The sequence below is a fragment of the Cnephaeus nilssonii genome, assembly GCF_951640355.1.
Source record: "Cnephaeus nilssonii genome assembly, chromosome: 20".
Classification (NCBI taxonomy): Eukaryota; Metazoa; Chordata; class Mammalia; order Chiroptera; family Vespertilionidae; genus Cnephaeus; species Cnephaeus nilssonii.
Genome location: NC_137091.1, coordinates 35,136,958 through 35,157,977, shown reverse-complemented (window position 1 = coordinate 35,157,977; position 21,020 = coordinate 35,136,958). Strand labels below are relative to the sequence as shown.

The window sequence follows — 21,020 nt, the reverse complement described above, 5'->3', positions numbered from 1 at the left end:
ACAGATATCATTGAAGACCCAAATAAAATCAGGACTTTGTATGCATGAGAGATGTAGAAGAGAATGCTTCTTTGATTAACCAACCATGTCTACCACAGCATCCACTGATGGAATAGTGGTAGGCACTGTATGAGCTACATGACCTTAGGCAAGTTGTTGAAACTTGCTAAGCCTCAATTCCCCCATCTGTAAAACAGGGGCATTGGAACTGTCCATCACAAACTATGACTGTTATAAAGCTTTCAAGAAATTATTCATGTCAAATTCTGGGCACAGTCTGGATTTGGAATAAGACCGTGGTTAGGCCCTGGCTGGTGTGGCTCAGTTGGTTGAATGTTGTCCCATGCACCAAAAAGTCGCCAGTTCGATTCCTGGTCAGGGCACATACCCAGGTTGCGAGTTTGATCCCCAATTGGGGTGGGTACAGGAGGCAAACAATCAATGTTTCTCTCTTATATTGATGTTTCTCTCTCTCTCTCTCTCTCTCTCTCTCTCTCTCTCTCTCTCTCTCTCTCTCTCAAAAAAAGTCAATAGGAATATCCTATATAATAAAAGGCTAATATGGAAACTGTCCCCTCAGAAGTTCAACCAGGAGACTGGGAGTTCGATTGCTCGCTATGACGTGTGCTGACCACCAGGGGACAGTGTGGAACATGGCAGGTGACCAGTGGCAGTGGTGGGCCGCTGAGGGAGCAAGGCAAGGAGGAGGCAGGGAACCTGATGGGCCCTGATCACCAGCCAGGCCCAGGGACCCTACCTGTGCACGAATTTCATGCACTGGGCCTCTAGTATATATATATATTTAAAGAGACAATGTTTAGGATAATGGGAATGTAGCCAAGGTTTTAGTCCCAAGCTCTCGGATCAGTTTCATCTCTTTACCTACCTTCTATTAATTTGGGTCCAGCAACTTCATGTTCTTGTGCCTGGCACATTCATTTACTCCATATATAAAGATTGCTTACTCACTTGCATGAGGCACTAAGGATCCAGGCTACATCCCTGCCCTCTTGGAGCTTACATTCTAGTGAAGATGTATTAATCAGGTTAAGTTAAGTTAGCTGTGTAACAAAGGAATTTTCAAAGCTCAGTGGTTTAATGCAATGTTTTTCTTGCTCATTCTACATGTCCAAAGTGGGTTGGTGGAGAGCTCCACTCCACACAGTCCCTTCAAATGCCATGGATTATGAAGGCTGCACCATCTGAAACATCATTAACTGCTATGGAAAGGGAAAGGAGGATAGTGAGTCGTGCACTGGCAATTAAATGCTTTGGCCTGGGAGCGATCTACACTACTTTTCACTGCAGGCCATTGATTGGAATTAATCACATATCCCCACCTAACTGCAGAGGGACTAGGGAATATAGGGCAGCACATGTAATATTTTCCTCTCCCAGCTAATATGAGTGACAACTGCTTTAACTTTGAGTTATATAAAGTGAGTTATCCTTTCATTTCAACTTGAAGGATTCCCTTTAGCATTTCTTGCAGGGTAGGTACAGTGGCAATAAACTCTCTCAGCCTTTGCTTATTTGGGTATATTTTAATTACTCCCTCATTATTGAAGGACATTTTGCTAGTTATAGAATTTTTGGTCAAAAGTTTTTTTTTCTTTCGGGACTTTGAATATTTCAACCCATTGCCTTCTGGCCTCCAAGGTTTCTTGTGTCTTTCAAGATTGTCTCTTTGTCTTCCAACAGTTTGATTATATCATGTCTGTTGTGCATCTTTTGGGGGGTTTCCTATTGGAGTTTGGTGAGCTTCTTGGATTTCTAGATTCATGTTTTTCATTAAATTTGGGAGGTTTTTGGTAATTATTTTTTCAAATGTAGTTATTCCTGTGGCTTTCTCTCTCCTCCTCTGGGTCTCCCACAATATGTATGCTAGCCTACTGGATAATGTTACAGAGGTCCCTTAGACTCTGTTCACTTTCCTGCAATATTTTTCTTCTGTTCCTCAGATTCAATAATTTCATTTGTCTTATCTTCATGTACACTGATTATGTCTTCTGTTTGCGCACCTCTGTTTTTTAATTTCTCTAGTGAAATGTTAGAGATGGCAGTTGCTCCATCTTCCTGGATCCCTGATGATTATAATGCCAACCCACAATGGACATGGAGCATGAATGATAAATAACCTTTGTTTTTGTAAGTCTTTGAGATTTGGGGAAAGTTCATTACTGTACAGGAGCAAATAGCCTATCTCCAGTAACACAGAAAATAGCATAAGGGGTGGGGTGCTGCTGTTATAAAAAAAATAAAAACACATGGAATTGGCTTAGACACAGCACAAAGGGAACAAGAAAACTTATTTGAAACCAGAGGATGGAGACTGTTGCCTGAGATACTTTGGAAGACATAGAACATATTTAATGAACTGGCAGCTTTAGGGGAAGCTGTTGGCATACAGAACCTTAGGAGTGAATGTTGGCCAAAAACTGGGAAGGCCTTTGAGAAACAAAGTCCAATTAAAACTCAGTTTTGTCAAGGATAAAAAAGCAAGGTTATATCCCTAATTAAATAGTTATTAACCATTGTTAAATCTCTGAATTAAGATACTCCCAGAAAATCCTTAACATATTCTCAGGTAGACAAAATGGCGCAGGAAGGAAGGGAACATCCTGAACAGAACTGTGGATGTGTGTGTGTGGAGGGGTGGGGTTTGCACATGGAGTGGACTGAGAATCCTTAGGTCCCAAACTTTGAGCAACAGCAAGCAGGCTGAGGAAAATGCTCATGTGTCAAGGAGGGCACATCTTCCAGTGCCACCTCAGATGTAGAGGTAGAACCAGCTCCTAGTTTCATTGTTTTGTTTGTGTGTTTTTTTTTTTTTGGGGGGGGGGGGGGTTTGGTATTGTTCTTTTAGAGACTCTCATTTACTTCTGCTTTGATCTTTATTATTTCCTTTCTTCTACTCACTTTGGGCTTTGTTTGTTGTTATTTTTCAAGTTCCTTTAAGTGTAAAGTTAGATTGTTTATTTTAGCTTTTTCTTGTGTCTTGAGGTGGCTTGTGATGCTATGAATTTTCCTCTTAGGACTGCTTTCCCTGTGTCTCACAGATTTGGGGTTGTTGTGTTCTTATTTTCTTTTGTTTCCAGCTATCTTTTGATTTCTTCCTTAATCTCATTGTTAATCTATTCATTGTTTAGTAGCATGTTACTTAGCCTTCATGTCTTTGTGTGTTTTTCTTTCTTTTTTTTCTTATATTGATTTTCAATTTCATACCATTATCATCAGAGAAGGTGCCTCCTCTTGATTTTTTTTTTAAGAATAGTTTGAGAAGGATATCTACTCTCATCATTCTTATTCAACATAGCACTGGAAGTCCTAGCCAGAGCAATAAGACAAGAGAAAGAAATAAAAGGCATCCAAATAGGGAAGGAAGAAGTCAAACTGTCACTTTTTGCAGATGACATGATTCTGTATATAGAAAACCCTAAAGACTCCACCAAAACACTATGAGAAACATTTAACAAACACAGTAAAGTTGCAGGATACAAAATCAATGTGCAAAAATCCATTGCCTTCCTGTATACTAACAACAAAACTTAAGGGGAAATAAAGAAAAAAATAATAATTCCTTTTGCAATTGCAATCAAAAGAATAAAATACCTAGGAATAAACTTAACAAAGAATGTGAAAGACCTATTAGTATATACTGAAAATCACAAAGCATTATTTAAAAAGATTGAAAAAAATCACAACAAAATGGAAAAATATTCTGTGTTCATGGATTGGAAGAATCAACATAGTTAAAATGGCCATATTACCCAAAGCAATATAGAGATTTAATGCAATCCCCATCAAAATCCCAATGTCATTTTTTAAAGAAATCGTCAGATTTGTATGGAACCACAAAAGACCCTGAATACCCAAAGCGATCCTGAGGAAAAGAACGAAGCTGGATGTATCACGCTACCTGCCTTCAAATTATACTACAGAGCTACGATAATCAAAACAACATGGTATTGGCATAGAACCAGACACACAGATCAATGGAATAGAATAGAGCCCAGCTATAAAACCACATGTATATGGACAGGTAATTTTCAACAAAGATACACACAATGGAGTAAAGATAGTCTCTTCAATAAATGGTGCTGAGGCCCTAGCTGGTTTGGCTCAGTGGATAGAGCATCATCCTGCAGATTGAAGGGTCCCAGGTTCAATTCTAGTCAAGGGCACATGACAATTGGTGGTTCTCTCTCATCATTGATGTTTTCTGCTCTCTCTCCCTCTCCCTCCATAAAAATATTTTTTAAAGTAAAAATAAATGGAGCTGGGAAAACTGGAAAGCCACATGCAAATGAATGAAATTGGATTACAATTTGTCCCATGTACAAAAACTAATTCAAAATGGATCAAAGACCTAAATACTAGTATAAGACCCAAAACAATAAGTTACATAGAAGAAAATATAGGCCTACAACTAGGGATTTAAAGAAGCTGCCACGTCTAGACTGGTAGGCGGGGTAACAGGCTGGTCCCACACCCACGTGTGCTGGATAAAAATCAGGAGGGATTTCTAAGCTGCAGAGGTCCCCCCTGAGGAGTGAGGGGTCCCAGCCCCACACCAGGCCCCTCATCCCAGGGTTCCAGTGCCAGGAAGACAAGTCCCCATAATTTCTAGCTGTAAAAACCAGCAGGGAGTGTGGCTGAGTAAAACAGTAGCTACTGGAGTCTCAGGCAGTTCCTCTTAAGGGGCCCATGTACAGAGTTTCTCAGAATTACTCTCTCTGAGCTACAGCTCTGGGGCAACAGATAAAAAGGCACCAGGGACATATGGAGAGGGATCAAATTGTCTAGCATGAGGGTGAGAGCTGGAGGGCAACTTTCTGCCAGACAAAAATGCTGGCAGAGGCCATTGTGCCTTTTCTGAGACCCTCCCCCCCCCCCACACACACACACAGACACACACATACACACAGAGCTGGCAGGTGCCATATCTCAGTCTCCATGAACCTAGCTCACACTGTTCACCCCTCCTTGGTGATTCACTGAGACCCCACCCAACCCAACTTGCAGGCCCACGCAAGCCATTTCCAGTGGTTTTTCCACACAAACTGCTTGCCTTGGCTCCTCCTCCAGACTTTCCTAAAATCTCTCAAAGGTTCACAAATTGGAAACAAGTAGCATCTGGCCTCATCATGCCTTTTACATCTTGTTAAATGGCCCCAGACCCAGCACTAGCAGCAGCCAGCCTTGGTAGGCCTCTCACGGGCACCTTGTAGCCCACCACAAGTAGCAGCCATCTGCAGATCACTCTGTAGTTTGTGCTGGGAGGCCCCAGGCTGACTTTGCATTTCCCAGGAGGCCCCAGACCCAGTGCACCAGTGGATAGCTTCAGTCCATGCCAGATTACAATCCTACCACCTCCACAAATGACACACTTAGGGGTGGACTCGGTGAACACTAAAGAAAGCAAGTTCTCCTCTTTAGAGTCAGTTCCTGCACAGCAGCTTCTGCATTGTAGTCACAGCTGGTCCTCACAGCCAATTGACCTGAGGGTCAATCCCTCCCAGTGATGCCAACAGCAATCAAGGTTCAACTATAGCAGGACAGTGCACACAGCTCACACAGGGACACACTTGGAGTACCCAGCTCGGGTGACTGCGAAGCCTGTGCCATTGGGCCCTACAGGACACCTATAACACAAGGCCACTCTACCAAGCCTGGGAAATGTAGCAGCTCTACCTAATACATAGAAACAAACTTAGGGAAGCATCCAAAATGTGGAGACAAAGAAACAGGTCCCAAATGAAAGAACAGGAGATATCTCCAGAAAAAGAACTAAATGAAATGGAGGCAAGCTAACTAACAGATACAGAGTTCCAAAAAATTGTTATAAGGATGCTCAAGGAACTTAGTGAGAACTTCAACAGCATGAAAAAGGACATAGAATCCATAAAAAAAAAAAGATCAAATTAGAAATGAAGGATACAGTCACTGAAATGAAGAATAATTTACAGGGGCTCAACAGTAGAGTAGATGAAGCCAAGAATCAAACCAGAAATTTGAAACATAAGGAAGCAAAAAACACACAATCAGAACAGCAAGATGAAAAAGGACTCCAAAAAAATGAAGATATAGTGTAAGGAACCTCTGGGACAACTTCAAGCACACCAATATTTGCATCATGGAGGTGCCAGAAGAAGAGAGAGAGTAAGAAATTGAAAATGTATTTGAAAAAACAGTGTCAGTAAACTTCCCTAACCTGGTGAAGAAAATAAACATGCAAGTCCATGAAGCTCAGAGAGTCCTAAACAAGATGACTCAAAGAGCCCTACACCAAGACACATCATAATTAAAATGCCAAAGGTTAAAGACAAAGAGAGAATCTTAAAAGCAGCAAGAGAAAAAGCAGTTAGTTACCTACAGGGGAGCTCCTATAAGAATGTCAGCTGCTTTCTCAACAGAAACATGATAGCCCAGAAGGGTCTGGCAAGAAATATTCAAAGTGATGAAAAGCAAGCATCTACAATCAACATTATGCTACCCAGCAAAGCTATCATTTAGAATTGAAGGAAAGGATAAAGAACTTCCCAAGTAAGAAAAAGCTAAAGGAGTTCATTATGACCAAACCAGTATTATATGAAACTAGAGGCCCGGTGCACGAAATTCGTGCACGGGGTTGGGGTGTCCCTCAGCCCAGCCTGCACCCTCTCCAATCTGGGACCCCTCAAGGGGGTGTTTCTGGTTTTGCTCTTTTCCCGGTTTGATTGACATCCCTCTCACAATCCAGGATTGCTGGCTCCGAACTGCTTGCCTGCCTGCCTTCCTGATTGCCCCTAACCACTTCTGCCTGCCAGCCTGATCACCCCCTAACCACTCTCCTGCCAGCCTGATCAATGCCTAACTGTTCCCCTGCCAGCCCAGTCATCCCCAACTGCCTTCCCCTGACAGCCTGGTCACCCCCAAATGCTCTCCCCTCCTATTACCTCTTTAGTAGATAGGGTTTTTTTCTTTAACATATTGGACTGTGTACCTGCCGTGGTCTTCACAAACCAGTAAAAATGTAAACCCAAACTAAAAGTGTCATAAAATAAACTTAAACAGGAATTTCATGAGACCTTAGAAAGGTGATATGATGTGGTTGTTTCTTTCTTTTTTCTTTCTTTCTTTTTCTTGATGTTTCAACTTTTGTCCTTTCTTTCTTTTTTTCTTTTATTCCTTTTCTGTCCTCTCTTTCTCTTAACTTTTCTGTTGGTAGAATTGTCAGTACTTGAATCTGTCTTGCTTCCAGAAGACAAAGAAGAGGGAAACACACAGTCATCTGAAGAAAAAGATGATCTATGATGGGATCGGTGGTGTTTCTGGTTTTGCTCTTTTCCCGGTTTGATTGTCATTTCTGCCGGCCCCGGCATCTTCAGGACTTGTGCGTGGGCACTTCTTATTCATGTCTACAAAACCTCCCTGCCGTGGTGAAAACTGTAGGGGAAAAGGCCTTCCTGGGTGGGCTCAAGCCCTGCCCAAGGTGCTGAGGAACCAGGGTGGGGAGCACTCTGCACCGCCGCTGCAGAGCCAACCTCCGGACCTCGGGGTACTCTCCAGTAATGTAACTGCAATCTCCAGGTTTGCCTTCAGAAATTAGTTGTAAGTTACTTCTGATGTGAAACCCTACCTCAGACATTTCCATGTGGTTCCTAAAGATTTTAAACAAAACCCATTTACCTCCCTAACCTGGTCAGAACTTTCTACCCAATGGGAGAGGTTTGCTGGGCAGCATCGCCCAGATATCACCGCCCATCTCGAATCACTCGGCTGGCAGCAAGGGAAGTTCCAAGGCTATAGTGTGTGTGTGGGATCACTCCATGGGGGTGCAGCCTGACACCCCAGGCTGCCTCTTGGAGGGAATAGCTCTGGGGGGCACGGCTGCCTCCCAGGCCTACACCCCCCAGCTGCAGAAGGGAGCTGATCTCAGAGGGGGCAGGGTGGGGGGGTGGGGAGGGAGGTGTATAGGCAGCCTGGGTCTCCCAGGCCCACAGCCCAGGATGGGACAGGCAGCAGACGGCTCCTGCCATGCACGGGAACCTCGCAGGCCCAATGCCCAGGCCGCTGTGGGCAGCTGATCCGCCGGCCTTGTGCAGTCGCCTCCCAGACCCACAGCCCGGGCCTCGGCAGGCAGCTGATTGTGCATGCCTTGCACAATGTAACTGCAATGTCCAGACCAGACCCACGGCCCTCCCAGACCCAGGGCAAGGGTCGCGGAGGGCAGCTGATGGAGGCGGCCTTGCGCGGGCGCCTCCCAGACACACGGCCCGGCTCCAGGTAGGAAGCTGATGGAGGCGGCCGTGTATGGGCACCTCCCAGACACACGGCCCGGGTCGCGGAGGGCAGCTGATGGAGGCGGCCGTGCACGATCGCCTCCCAGACACACGGCCCGGGTCCAGGCAGGAAGCTGATGGAGGCGGCCGTGCACAATCGCCTCCCAGACACACGGCCCGGGTCGCGGAGGGCAGCTAATGGAGGCGGCCGTGCACGATCGCCTCCCAGACACACGGCCCGGGTCCAGGCAGGAAGCTAATGGAGGCGGCCGTGCACGATCGCCTCCCAGACCCACGGCCCGGGTCGCGGAGGGCAGCTAATGGAGGCGGCCGTGCACGATCGCCTCCCAGACACACGGCCCGGGTCCAGGCAGGAAGCTGATGGAGGCGGCCGTGCACGATCGCCTCTCAGACCCACGGCCCGGGTCCAGGCAGGAAGCTGATGGAGGCGGCTGTGCACAGGCGCCTCTCAGACACACGGCCCGGGTCCAGGCAGGAAGCTGATGGAGGCGGCCGTGCTCGATCGCCTCCCAGACCCACGGCCCGGGTCCGGGCAGGAAGCTGATGGAGGCGGCCGTGCACGATCGCCTCCCAGACACACGGCCCGGGTCCGGGCAGGAAGCTGATCGAGGCGGCCGTGCACGATCGCTTCCCAGACCCACGGCCCGGGTCCGGGCAGGAAGCTGATGGAGGCGGCCGTGCACGATCGCCTCTCAGACCCACGGCCCGGGTCCGGGCAGGAAGCTGATGGAGGCGGCCGTGCACGATCGCCTCCCAGACCCATGGCCCGGGTCCGGGCAGGAAGCTGATCGAGGCGGCCGTGCACGATCGCCTCCCAGACACACGGCCCGGGTCCGGGCAGGAAGCTGATCGAGGCGGCCGTGCACGATCGCCTCCCAGACCCACGGCCCGGGTCCGGGCAGGAAGCTGATGGAGGCGGCCGTGCACGATCGCCTCTCAGACCCACGGCCCGGGTCCGGGCAGGAAGCTGATGGAGGCGGCCGTGCACGATCGCCTCCCAGACCCAGGGCCCGGGTCCGGGCAGGAAGCTGATGGAGGCGGCCGTGCACGATCGCCTCCCAGACCCATGGCCCGGGTCCGGGCAGGAAGCTGATCGAGGCGGCCGTGCACGATCGCCTCCCAGACCCACGGCCCGGGTCCGGGCAGGAAGCTGATGGAGGCGGCCGTGCACGATCGCCTCTCAGACCCACGGCCCGGGTCCGGGCAGGAAGCTGATGGAGGCGGCCGTGCACGATCGCCTCTCAGACCCACGGCTCGGGTCGGGGCAGGAAGCTGATGGAGGCGGCCGTGCACGATCGCCTCCCAGACCCACGGCCCGGGTCCAGGCAGGAAGCTGATGGAGGCGGCCGTGCACGATCGCCTCTCAGACCCACGGCCCGGTTCCAGGCAGGAAGCTGATGGAGGCGGCCGTGCACGATCGCCACCCAGACCCATGGCCCGGGTCCAGGCAGGAAGCTGATGGAGGCGGCCGTGCGCAGGCGCCTCCCAGACCCATGGCCCGGGTCGGGGCAGGAAGCTGATGGAGGCGGCCGTGCACAATCGCCTCCCAGACCCAGGGCCCGGGTCCGGGCAGGAAGCTGATGGAGGCGGCCGTGCACGATCGCCTCCCAGACCCATGGCCCGGGTCCAGGCAGGAAGCTGATGGAGGCGGCCGTGCACGATCGCCTCTCAGACCCACGGCCCGGGTCCGGGCAGGAAGCTGATGGAGGCGGCCGTGCACGATCGCCTCTCAGACCCACGGCCCGGGTCGGGGCAGGAAGCTGATGGAGGCGGCCGTGCACGATCGCCTCCCAGACCCACGGCCCGGGTCCAGGCAGGAAGCTGATGGAGGCGGCCATGCACAATCGCCTCCCAGACCCAGGGCCCGGGTCCGGGCAGGAAGCTGATGGAGGCGGCCGTGCACTATCGCCTCCCAGACACACGGCCCGGGTCCAGGCAGGAAGCTGATGGAGGCGGCCGTGCACGATCGCCTCCCAGACACACGGCCCGGGTCCAGGCAGGAAGCTGATGGAGGCGGCCGTGCACGACACACGGCCCGGGTCGGGGCAGGAAGCTGATGGAGGCGGCCGAGCATGATCGCCTCCCAGACCCACGGCCCGGGTCCAGGCAGGAAGCTGATGGAGGCGGCCGTGCACGATCGCCTCTCAGACCCACGGCCCGGGTCCAGGCAGGAAGCTGATGGAGGCGGCCGTGCACGATCGCCTCCGGGTCCAGGCAGGAAGCTGATGGAGGCGGCCGTGCGCAGGCGCCTCCCAGACCCATGGCCCGGGTCGGGGCAGGAAGCTGATGGAGGCGGCCGTGCACAATCGCCTCCCAGACCCAGGGCCCGGGTCCGGGCAGGAAGCTGATGGAGGCGGCCGTGCACGATCGCCTCCCAGACCCATGGCCCGGGTCCAGGCAGGAAGCTGATGGAGGCGGCCGTGCACGATCGCCTCCCAGACCCATGGCCCGGGTCCAGGCAGGAAGCTGATGGAGGCGGCCGTGCGCAGGCGCCTCCCAGACCCATGGCCCGGGTCGGGGCAGGAAGCTGATGGAGGCGGCCGTGCACAATCGCCTCCCAGACCCAGGGCCCGGGTCCGGGCAGGAAGCTGATGGAGGCGGCCGTGCACGATCGCCTCCCAGACCCATGGCCCGGGTCCAGGCAGGAAGCTGATGGAGGCGGCCGTGCACGATCGCCTCCCAGACCCATGGCCCGGGTCCGGGCAGGAAGCTGATGGAGGCGGCCGTGCGCAGGCGCCTCCCAGACCCATGGCCCGGGTCGGGGCAGGAAGCTGATGGAGGCGGCCGTGCACAATCGCCTCCCAGACCCAGGGCCCGGGTCCGGGCAGGAAGCTGATGGAGGCGGCCGTGCACGATCGCCTCCCAGACCCATGGCCCGGGTCCGGGCAGGAAGCTGATGGAGGCGGCCGTGCACGATCGCCTCCCAGACCCATGGCCCGGGTCCGGGCAGGAAGCTGATGGAGGCGGCCGTGCACGATCGCCTCCCAGACCCATGGCCCGGGTCCAGGCAGGAAGCTGATGGAGGCGGCCGTGCGCAGGCGCCTCCCAGACCCATGGCCCGGGTCGGGGCAGGAAGCTGATGGAGGCGGCCGTGCACAATCGCCTCCCAGACCCAGGGCCCGGGTCCGGGCAGGAAGCTGATGGAGGCGGCCGTGCACGATCGCCTCCCAGACCCATGGCCCGGGTCCAGGCAGGAAGCTGATGGAGGCGGCCGTGCACGATCGCCTCCCAGACCCATGGCCCGGGTCCAGGCAGGAAGCTGATGGAGGCGGCCGTGCGCAGGCGCCTCCCAGACCCATGGCCCGGGTCGGGGCAGGAAGCTGATGGAGGCGGCCGTGCACAATCGCCTCCCAGACCCAGGGCCCGGGTCCGGGCAGGAAGCTGATGGAGGCGGCCGTGCACAATCGCCTCCCAGACCCAGGGCCCGGGTCCGGGCAGGAAGCTGATGGAGGCGGCCGTGCACTATCGCCTCCCAGACCCAGGGCCCGGGTCCGGGCAGGAAGCTGATGGAGGCGGCCGTGCACGATCGCCTCCCAGACCCATGGCCCGGGTCGGGGCAGGAAGCTGATGGAGGCGGCCGTGCACAATCGCCTCCCAGACCCAGGGCCCGGGTCCGGGCAGGAAGCTGATGGAGGCGGCCGTGCACGATCGCCTCCCAGACCCATGGCCCGGGTCCGGGCAGGAAGCTGATGGAGGCGGCCGTGCACGATCGCCTCCCAGACCCATGGCCCGGGTCCGGGCAGGAAGCTGATGGAGGCGGCCGTGCACGATCGCCTCCCAGACCCATGGCCCGGGTCCAGGCAGGAAGCTGATGGAGGCGGCCGTGCGCAGGCGCCTCCCAGACCCATGGCCCGGGTCGGGGCAGGAAGCTGATGGAGGCGGCCGTGCACAATCGCCTCCCAGACCCAGGGCCCGGGTCCGGGCAGGAAGCTGATGGAGGCGGCCGTGCACGATCGCCTCCCAGACCCATGGCCCGGGTCCAGGCAGGAAGCTGATGGAGGCGGCCGTGCACGATCGCCTCCCAGACCCATGGCCCGGGTCCAGGCAGGAAGCTGATGGAGGCGGCCGTGCGCAGGCGCCTCCCAGACCCATGGCCCGGGTCGGGGCAGGAAGCTGATGGAGGCGGCCGTGCACAATCGCCTCCCAGACCCAGGGCCCGGGTCCGGGCAGGAAGCTGATGGAGGCGGCCGTGCACTATCGCCTCCCAGACCCAGGGCCCGGGTCCGGGCAGGAAGCTGATGGAGGCGGCCGTGCACTATCGCCTCCCAGACACACGGCCCGGGTCCAGGCAGGAAGCTGATGGAGGCGGCCGTGCACGACACACGGCCCGGGTCGGGGCAGGAAGCTGATGGAGGCGGCCGTGCACGATTGCCTCCCAGACCCACAGCCCGGGTCGGGGCAGGCAGCTGATCATGGCGGCCATGTGCAAGCGCCTCCCAGACCAACGGCCCAGGTCCCGGAGGGCAGCTGATCATGGCGGCCATGTTCAAGCATCTCCCAGACCCATGTCCCGGGTTGGGCGGGCAGCTGATCATGGCGGCTATGCAAGGGCGCCTCCCAGACCCACGGCCAGGTTCAGGGCTAGGAGAGGATCTGGCCGGAGGGCAAAGCCGCCTCCTAGGCCAACAGGCTGGGCTGCTCGCTGCCTTCTCTCAGCGGCAGCCTTCCCTGGGACTGGGGGACTCCTGCGGGCCTGAGAGGACTGGGCGCCGCCATCTTGTGTCTATGGGCGCCGCCATTTTTGTCGCGGAGTGATGGTTAATTTGCATATTACTCTATTATTAGATAGGACTAGGGGCCCAGTGCACGAATTTGTGCACCTTGAAAGGACCTGTGGGCCACAAGGCTGCGGTGGGCACAGGTGCGGATCTCAGCCCATCCTCCATGCCCCTGCCCGGCCCCTCCTGCCGCGGCCCCTGGTCTCTTGTCTGCCGGCAGTCCTGCTCTTGCCGCTGCTGCTCCCACGCGCTGAAGCGCTGGCCCCGCTTGCACCCACTGATGGCACAGAGCGATTGGGGCTGGTGACAGCAGCAGGTGTGAGTGGTGGCTGCTGTCCCGATAGCCCCTCAGGAGCAGGGGGAAGTGGAGAAGCCCTCCGTGGCGATCTGGGCCGGCAGCTGCTGCTTGCACCCACTGACAGTGCCAAGTGATCGGGACCGGCATCAGGCACTGGCAGTGGGTGTGAGCAGTGGCTCTGGTGCCAGCTGCAGGCGTGAGCAGGGCCAGCGCCAGCAGTGGGTGCAAGCAGCGGCTCCAGTGAAGGCAGCGGGTGTGAGTGGGGCCATCACCAGCAGCGGGTGCAAGAGACAGCTGCTGGCCCTGATCACCCCTCAGGAGCAGGTGGAGGTGGAGAATCCCTGAGGGGAGATTGGGGCCGGCAGCCGCCACTTGCACCTGCTGATGATGCCAAGCGACTGGGGCTGGCGCTGGGTGCTGGCAGTGGGTGCAAGTGGTGGCTCCAGTGTTGGCAGCAGGTGCGAGCAGGGCCAGCGCCAGCAGCAGGTGCGAGCTCCAGGCGGGACCATGGCGTGCGGGAGCAAAGAATTTTCAGTAACCATCAGAGGCTCGCCCCGTTGACAGCGACTGGCGCCCCACCTCGGTCTGGTGCCCCCACTCACCTGCTCCACCATCCCACTGTGGCCAACGCCTGCCATGTTCCGCACATGCCCCATGGTGGTCAGGACACATCATAGTGCCCAGTTGTTCAGTTGTACCACTGTTCTGTCTATTTGCATATCAGCCTTTTATTATATAAGGTGTTAAAAGGTCTTCAAGAAGACAAAGAAGGAGGAGAAGAAGAAGAAGAGGAGGAGGAAGAAGAGGAGGAGGAGAAGGAGGAGGAGGAGGAGGAGGAAGGAGAGATAAAAAATATGAACAATAAAATGGCAATAAATATTTACCTTTCAACAATTGACTATTTAAAAAAACAAAACTAACTAACAAGCAGAATAGAATCAGACTCAGATACAGAGAACATTTTGAGGGTTGCTGGATGGGAGGGGGGTTGGTGGATGGGTGAAAAAGATTAAAGGATTAAGAAGTACAAAATGGTTGTTACAGAATAGTCATGAGGATGTAAAGTGTGGCAATATAGTCAATATAGTCAATAATCCTATATAATAAAAGCCTAATATGCTAAGTGTCCGGTTGTTCAGTCGGCCGTTCAACCAATCAAAGCCTAATATGCTAATGATATGCTAAGGCCGCTCAACTGCTCGCTATGATGTGCACTAACCACCAGGGGGCCGACGCTCTGACCAGTAGGTTAGCTTGCTGCTGGGGTCCGGCTTATTGGGACTGAGCGAGACTGGCCGGACACACCCTAGACCCCTCCCGCACTCCCTTCCCGGCTGGCCAACCTCCCGCATCCCTCCCTGATCCAAACTGTGCACCGGTGGGGTCCCTCGGCCTGGCCTGTGCCCTCTCGCAATCAGGGACCCCTCGGGGGATGTTGGAGAGCTGGTTCCGGCCCAATCCCACAGGCCAGGCCAAGGGACCCCACTGGTGCACGAATTTGTGCACCAGGCTTCTAGTATTTTAATAACTGTGTATGGTGTCAGAAGGTACAAGATTTATCGGGATGATCACTTGATAAGTTATATAATGTCAAATCACTGGGGTGTTCACCTGAAACAAATATAATATTGTATGTCAACTGTAACTGAAAAATAAAAAGTTATTAAGTGGCAAAAAATAAGAGCTAAAATGAATTGAGTGATGCAGATACCTGTGGGAAGAGCCAGAGACTAGCATGTGCAAAGGTCCTGGGCCAGGATCCCTTTGTTTTGTGTTCATGGACAGCAGGGAGGCCAACATGGCTGGAGGGCTGGAGAGGTAGGAGGTCAGAATGGTAACCAGAGGATTTATTCACCTCTCCATCACCGGCACTAAGAAGTAAGCCCAGAACATAGTAGGTGTTCAGGGAAAACATGGTGAATGTTTTCATGTGACACTTTAATGCCAAAGCACGGGGGTGGTAGTGAAAATCCTGAATAGACAAACTAAGCTTCCTCCTACCCAAGCAAAGTGGAGGGCATGGGGAAAAAAATGAAATAGGGTTGTTCATTTGTCACCAAACAAATAGGGATTGTGACCTTACACACCCATGGGGTGTACTCCAGTTCGTTCTGCTGCCCAGGGTTGAAGCCTGAGCTTCATGGGTGACCTCACAATGTCCAGGGTGGTGGCCGGCCCACTGCCACAGTCCCAGTCCACCATGATGACCACCCTGTGGCTGCTGCTCAGCTTTGCTGTCCCACTGCTGGGTTTCTACATTCCCATCAGCTGTCCCCATAGCAAGCAATGCCAACGAGCCCTCCTTTCCAACAACGATGTCTCTCTGTACTGCAACTCATCCGGGGCTCAGTGGTACTACTACTTCCTACAAGCTGGGACCAGCTGGTCCGTCCACCCCCGCAGTGTTTCCAACATAGAAGCAATTTCTGACAGCAGCATTCTCATTAGAAATCCATTGCCATCCCAGTCAGGTTTATACAGCTGTCGGGACAAGAAGGACATCCAAGTGGTGCAGTATGAGATTGACTTCCAGGACGTCAGCACCCTGCACGTTACACACAGAGGCCTGGGCCAGAAGCCCTTGCAGAATGAGACCCTCAGTCTGGGCAGCAAGGAGATCATCTTCACCCGCTGGGAGCCCTGGCAGGACTGTAACCGCTGTGGGGAGCCCGGGGAGCGCAAACGCCTGGGGTACTGCTACATCCGGGAGCCTCTGGGGAACTCCGTGCCCTGCCTGCTCTACCTGGGGAGTGCGAGGCTGAGGTCCAGCCGAATGCGGCCCGAGATGCAGATAGAAGCCTGCCAGGTCCCGTGTGAGCCGCCAAATGTGGAGAACATTGATTTTGACGACTTCGCGCTCAGTGAGGAGTCGGGATCTGCATGGCTCACCTGCTTCTTAGGATCCATCTATAGGTAATGGAAGTGCACACCAGCCCTGCCCTTGGCCCCTAGCCAGGCTCTCTCAGTCTGGGAGCCTTCATGGTTAATCCATGCAGAGAAGAGGAGCGACGGGGGGGGGGGGGGGGGGTCCCTACATGGGTCAGCCACCCAGTCTCTGCACTGGCTTCTTCAGATGTTACTTTGGTAAGAATCCCCTGGTGCCCATACACTATTGCTTCGCACAGACCGAAGAAGAGCATCTAACACTCAGGGAGGGCTCGGCTGACTGTGCCTGGCCCCGTGCTGAGGCCATGGTAGTCTTCAGACTTGCGGCCCTCAGCAAGCCTCCAGCCCAGCAGCAAAGCAGCCCCAGAGTGGTCCGGGTGGGGATGGGAGAAGCCCAGGCCAGTGGAAGGGCTGTACCGGGGGAAGACTGGGGAGCTGTGGGGCTCTGAGGCCTCTGACTCATCTGGGAGGTCAGCAGGCCCCACAGGAGAGGACAGTGCCCTAGGCATGCCCTTCAGGGCCTGCCTCCCGCAGCTCACACGCATGTTCTTGTCTTCCTGCCTGGGGCCCCTGGGAAATCTCCCCATTTTCCTTCTCTTCCCCAACCCACCTGTCCCTACCCCAGTAATAAAAACTACCAACCACTCCTGGTTTCACTGGGGCGGGCCTTGGGCAAACTCTCTTCACAAACCGCACCCTCTCCCATCCCCCCAGCCCGCCCCCCCCCCCCCCCCCCCCCCCTCTGGCCCGGGAGCTGTGGACTCCAAGGAAGTTCATTGACAGGCGGGGCACTGCAGCTGGAAGGGAGATTTGTGGTGGGACCTGGCAGTGCAGACCCTTAATCTCACACACCCACCAGGAGGTCCCCTATGCCCTCCCCCCCCCCCCACCCCACGCACCCCAGTGGCAGCCCCTCCCTTGCAAGGGGAGAGCCATGGCCGCCTCTTGGCGCCTCTGCAGCCTTGGGCTCTGTGGAATCTGGCCTCACCACATCCATCTGGCTTTCCTTTCCTTGTTTATTCCTGTTGTGACTTCCGTTTCTCTCTTTTCTCTCATGCTCCTGCCATTTTGTCTCCCTTCCTCCTTCCTCTCCCTTTAAGTATAAAAGCAACACCTACTCCCTAAAAAATACCACAGTTCATAAGTGCAGGAAAGGGCGCTATGAATCCCTCCTCCCATCTAGACTGGGATACCTACTCCGTGTCCTTTGCCAGACAAGGATTTCCCAAGTGCCGGTCATTGGGAACCTGAGGGGAGAGGCAAGAGAGGTCACGGAGGCTTCAAGAATTGTCCGTGTCTTTGGGGAGCCAAGTGGAGTGGCGCTTTGTATGAGGTTTTGGTCTCAAGCTCTGGGCTCAGCTAGGCCTGGGTTCTGATCCCAGCTCTGCCACTTTCCAGCTCTGTGACTTTGGCCTCTGGTGTCTCTTTAGGCCTCAGTTTCCCTGTGTGGAGAATAGGGGTTGTCTTGGTTTGCTAGGTCTGCCATTACAGAGTATCACAAACTGGGTGGCTTAAACCAACAGCAATTTATTCTCTCACAATTCTGAAGGCTAGACATCCAGAATCAAGGGGTCCGCAGAGCCTTGTGCTCTCTGAGATGCTGGTAGAACCCTTGCTTCTTCCTGTCTCCTGGTGGTGGCTGGCATCCTGGGCCTTTCCTGGTTTCTCTCTGCCTCTGTCATCACTTGGCGTTAGCCTGGTGTGCCCGTGTCTCTGTGGCTCTTCTCCTTTCCTTCCTTCCTTCCTTCCTTCCTTCCTTCCTTCCTTCCTTCCTTCCTTTCTTTCTTTCTTTCTTTCTTTCTTTCTTTCTTTCTTTCTTTCTTTCTTTCCTTCTTTCCTTCCTTCCTTCCTCCCTCCCTCCCTCCCTCCACAGGTCTCAAGCCACCCTCACTAGCAAGAGTGGTTGGCAAGCAGAGGCTTGACTAGAAGGAACCGCTGAGCTAAGGCCAGCCCACTTCCTTTCCTTTTAAAGACATGACTCATATTGGATTTAGGACCCACAGTACTGCAGTCTGACCTCGTCTCAACTGATTACATCTGCAATGACCCTATTTCCAAATAAGGTCACATTCTGAGGTCTGATTAAAACCTCACTCTCCAACTCAGTACAGAGGTCTTGCTGGCCCCGGCCTCATGGGGTCATTGTGATGTCTAAGGGGACAAATGACTGGGAAGACACAACAGTGTCTGACAAACCGCCCCACACTGATAGTTGCTCCTGCTTGTATGGTGATTGGCCCTGCCAATGTCGTCCTCTAAGTGTCCCCTCCGTCCCTCACACAGTGGGTGCGTTATATGCCTGACCGCTTATTTGCTTTCCCCATTATCCACCTACAATGCGGTTCAGTTACCACTGAGTGTGTTTACAAGCCAAGCGCTGTTCTAGGTACCTGGGATGCAGTGCAAAACAAAACTGAAAAGAGTACTGCCCTCCTGGAGCAATAACCGATCACATGAATAAAACATTCAGTATTTTAGGTGGTGATAAGGCAGTGAGGGGGGGATGGGAGTGGGTGAGGTGAAATTTCAAATAAGGAGGTTAGGGGAGGCGTCTCTGAGAAGGTACGTGTCAGCCAAGACTGACTGAGGTGAGGGAGCCAAGAGCGCTGAGGGCAGGCGTTCCAGGCAGAGGGAGCACCAGGGCCAAAGCCCCGAGGCAGGACCCCGTCCAGCCTGTCAGAGAAGCATCGAGGAGGCCAGTGTGGCGGGGGCAGAGGTGAGGGCGGAGTAGAGGAGACGAAGCCAAGCAGGTACAGGGCCACAAGTCACTTAGCCCTCTCGCTAATGCCTCTGAATGAACTCGGAGGCAGGCACAGGTACTGTACCCCCAGGGTCCAGCTGGGCAAACGTAAGCTCAGACAGCTGGGGCCTGGGGCCAAGTCGCCCACTCCGTAAGGGGGAGGGCTCCCAAACCTCCCCGCCGTCCGGCCCCCACCTCCCCTTGCTCCCTGCCGCGAAGTGCTCCTCAGAGGGGGGGCTGTCTGCTGCTCCCCGGGAGGGGGTGCTGCTGTCCCCACCTCCCCCGGACGTTCGTCCTTTCCTCCCTGGGGGGCTGCCGCTGACCTTGTCCTCCTCTGCAGGCCCATCAGCTGGGAAGCCGACAGCAAGCCGCTGACCTGGCAGGGCCAGCTCTCCGGCCAGGACCTGAGCACCGTCCTGGACCCCGCCACCGGGGGCAGGCGGCTGCAGGTCTTCCGGCCAGCCATCTACAAGTGCTTCGTGCACCAGGAGCTCGTGGCTCGCTTCAACCCCAGGTCCCATGTGGATACGCTGGAGGTTCTGCAGAGAGAGGAAGCTAGACAGCAGCGGGAGGCAGGAGGGGCCCAGGACGAGAAGAGCAGCTATTCCCTCCGCAGCGGCTTGAAGCTGCTGCTGGTGGGCACCGTGCTGAGCCTGCTGGGGATGCTGCTCAAGCTCCTCTGCCCTTCACGGAGTAAACGGAGAAAACAGGTGCTGCTGGTGAAATAAAGGGAGCCTGCGGTGCTCAGGAGGCCTGGCCGCCGGTGCCATCGTCACCTCAACTGTCCTTTCCCCAGCCTCTGCCCTGCGCCTGCCCCACACCACACTCCGAAGGCATGTGGGCCAAGTGCCCGTGGCCACAGCTAAGAGTGACCACACCCTTCCCTGATCCAGGTTCTGCTCTGTTAACTCATTAGCAACCCCCGTTCCACAGATGAGAAACTGAGGCAAGAAGACGACCTGGCTAGTAATTGGAGGGGGAGGGGGAGGCTCCAGTTCAAACCCAGGTTGCCTGGCTCACACCCTATATTCCTCACAAGGGAAAAAGGAGGGGGTGGAATGAGGCCATTTGGGGGAGGAATGTCTGGGGTTGGTAAACGATAACCACCTCACTCGCTGCACTCTCCTAAGGACAAGGGCTATGACAGGGATGGGGATGGGTAACCTCAGTCCCCCCACACCTGCACTGGTCCGCTGCCTTTCCTTGCCTGTCCCTGCCCCAATTGTGCCTAGGGCCTTTCGGCTTCGCTACATCTCTCCACGTCAGAAGGTGCTGCCACAGGGGTGGCCTGGGGCAATGGGACACACACCACCTTTCCTGCCTTGCCGTGGAGAGAGCCCCTTCAGACCCCACATGGAGACAGGTCCCTCCACCAGGGCAAGGGACCAGGCCTGGTCCAGGCAGCCCACAGCAATCACTGGGACTAACTCTTCCAGAAATTATATACCCTGTTTGGCAGGGTGAGAGAGTGAGCCGTAAAATATTAATGCCTGTAAAATTCATTGCCCTGATAGTTCATTGTGAAGCAACTACAGAACAGATCTGAACCTTCCAGAGCAGAATTTCTGTCACTGAGGAGAGGGCAGCGCTCACCCCTCACATACCAGGCACTTTTGCCAAAATGCTTAATGTTTCACGTGGTGCCCAGAGACCAAAGGCTCTTGTAGAATGGGGGATGTTCCTGGAGACTGGAAGGGGGTCCAGTGGGAAGCAGAGGCAGAGAATAGCAATGACAATAGCAAATATTTGTGGACCTCCTGGTGTGCTCAAAACTCAAACCCTTCAAAAACATTATGTCCTCACAGCCACCCAGGAGGCTGCGGTTGGGAAGAGGCCAGTGATGGGAGTGAAAGATGACATCTGAGCTCCCTCCCCTACCGGCTCCCAGCAGCCCCTCGTATTTAGAGGCTAGAGGTGAAGCAGCCAGAGCCAAGCCTGGTCTGACGCCCAGGCCTATGTATGACTGAAGGTCACATAATCCACACCCAAAGCTGCTGGTGCCGGCACACGAACCCTAAGGCGGCACTAATGATTTCCACCTCCCAGAGTCCCCACCTGAGTGTGATTCCCTCCCCTTCAGGGTGGACATCTGT

The 21,020-nt window shown here is 54.6% G+C and overlaps 1 protein-coding gene across 1 annotated transcript; it reads left to right on the top strand.

Moving 5' to 3' along the window:
- Window positions 1–15,173: 15,173 nt before the first annotated feature.
- On the top strand, window positions 15,174–19,655 carry FAM187B (family with sequence similarity 187 member B; the record flags this gene model as incomplete). The annotated part of the gene is made up of 2 exons (XM_079759771.1): window positions 15,174–16,214; window positions 19,268–19,655. Exons 1-2 carry the CDS (start codon window positions 15,442–15,444, stop codon window positions 19,653–19,655), a joined length of 1,161 nt encoding a protein of 386 aa, XP_079615897.1. The 5' UTR covers window positions 15,174–15,441.
- Window positions 19,656–21,020: the final 1,365 nt, after the last annotated feature.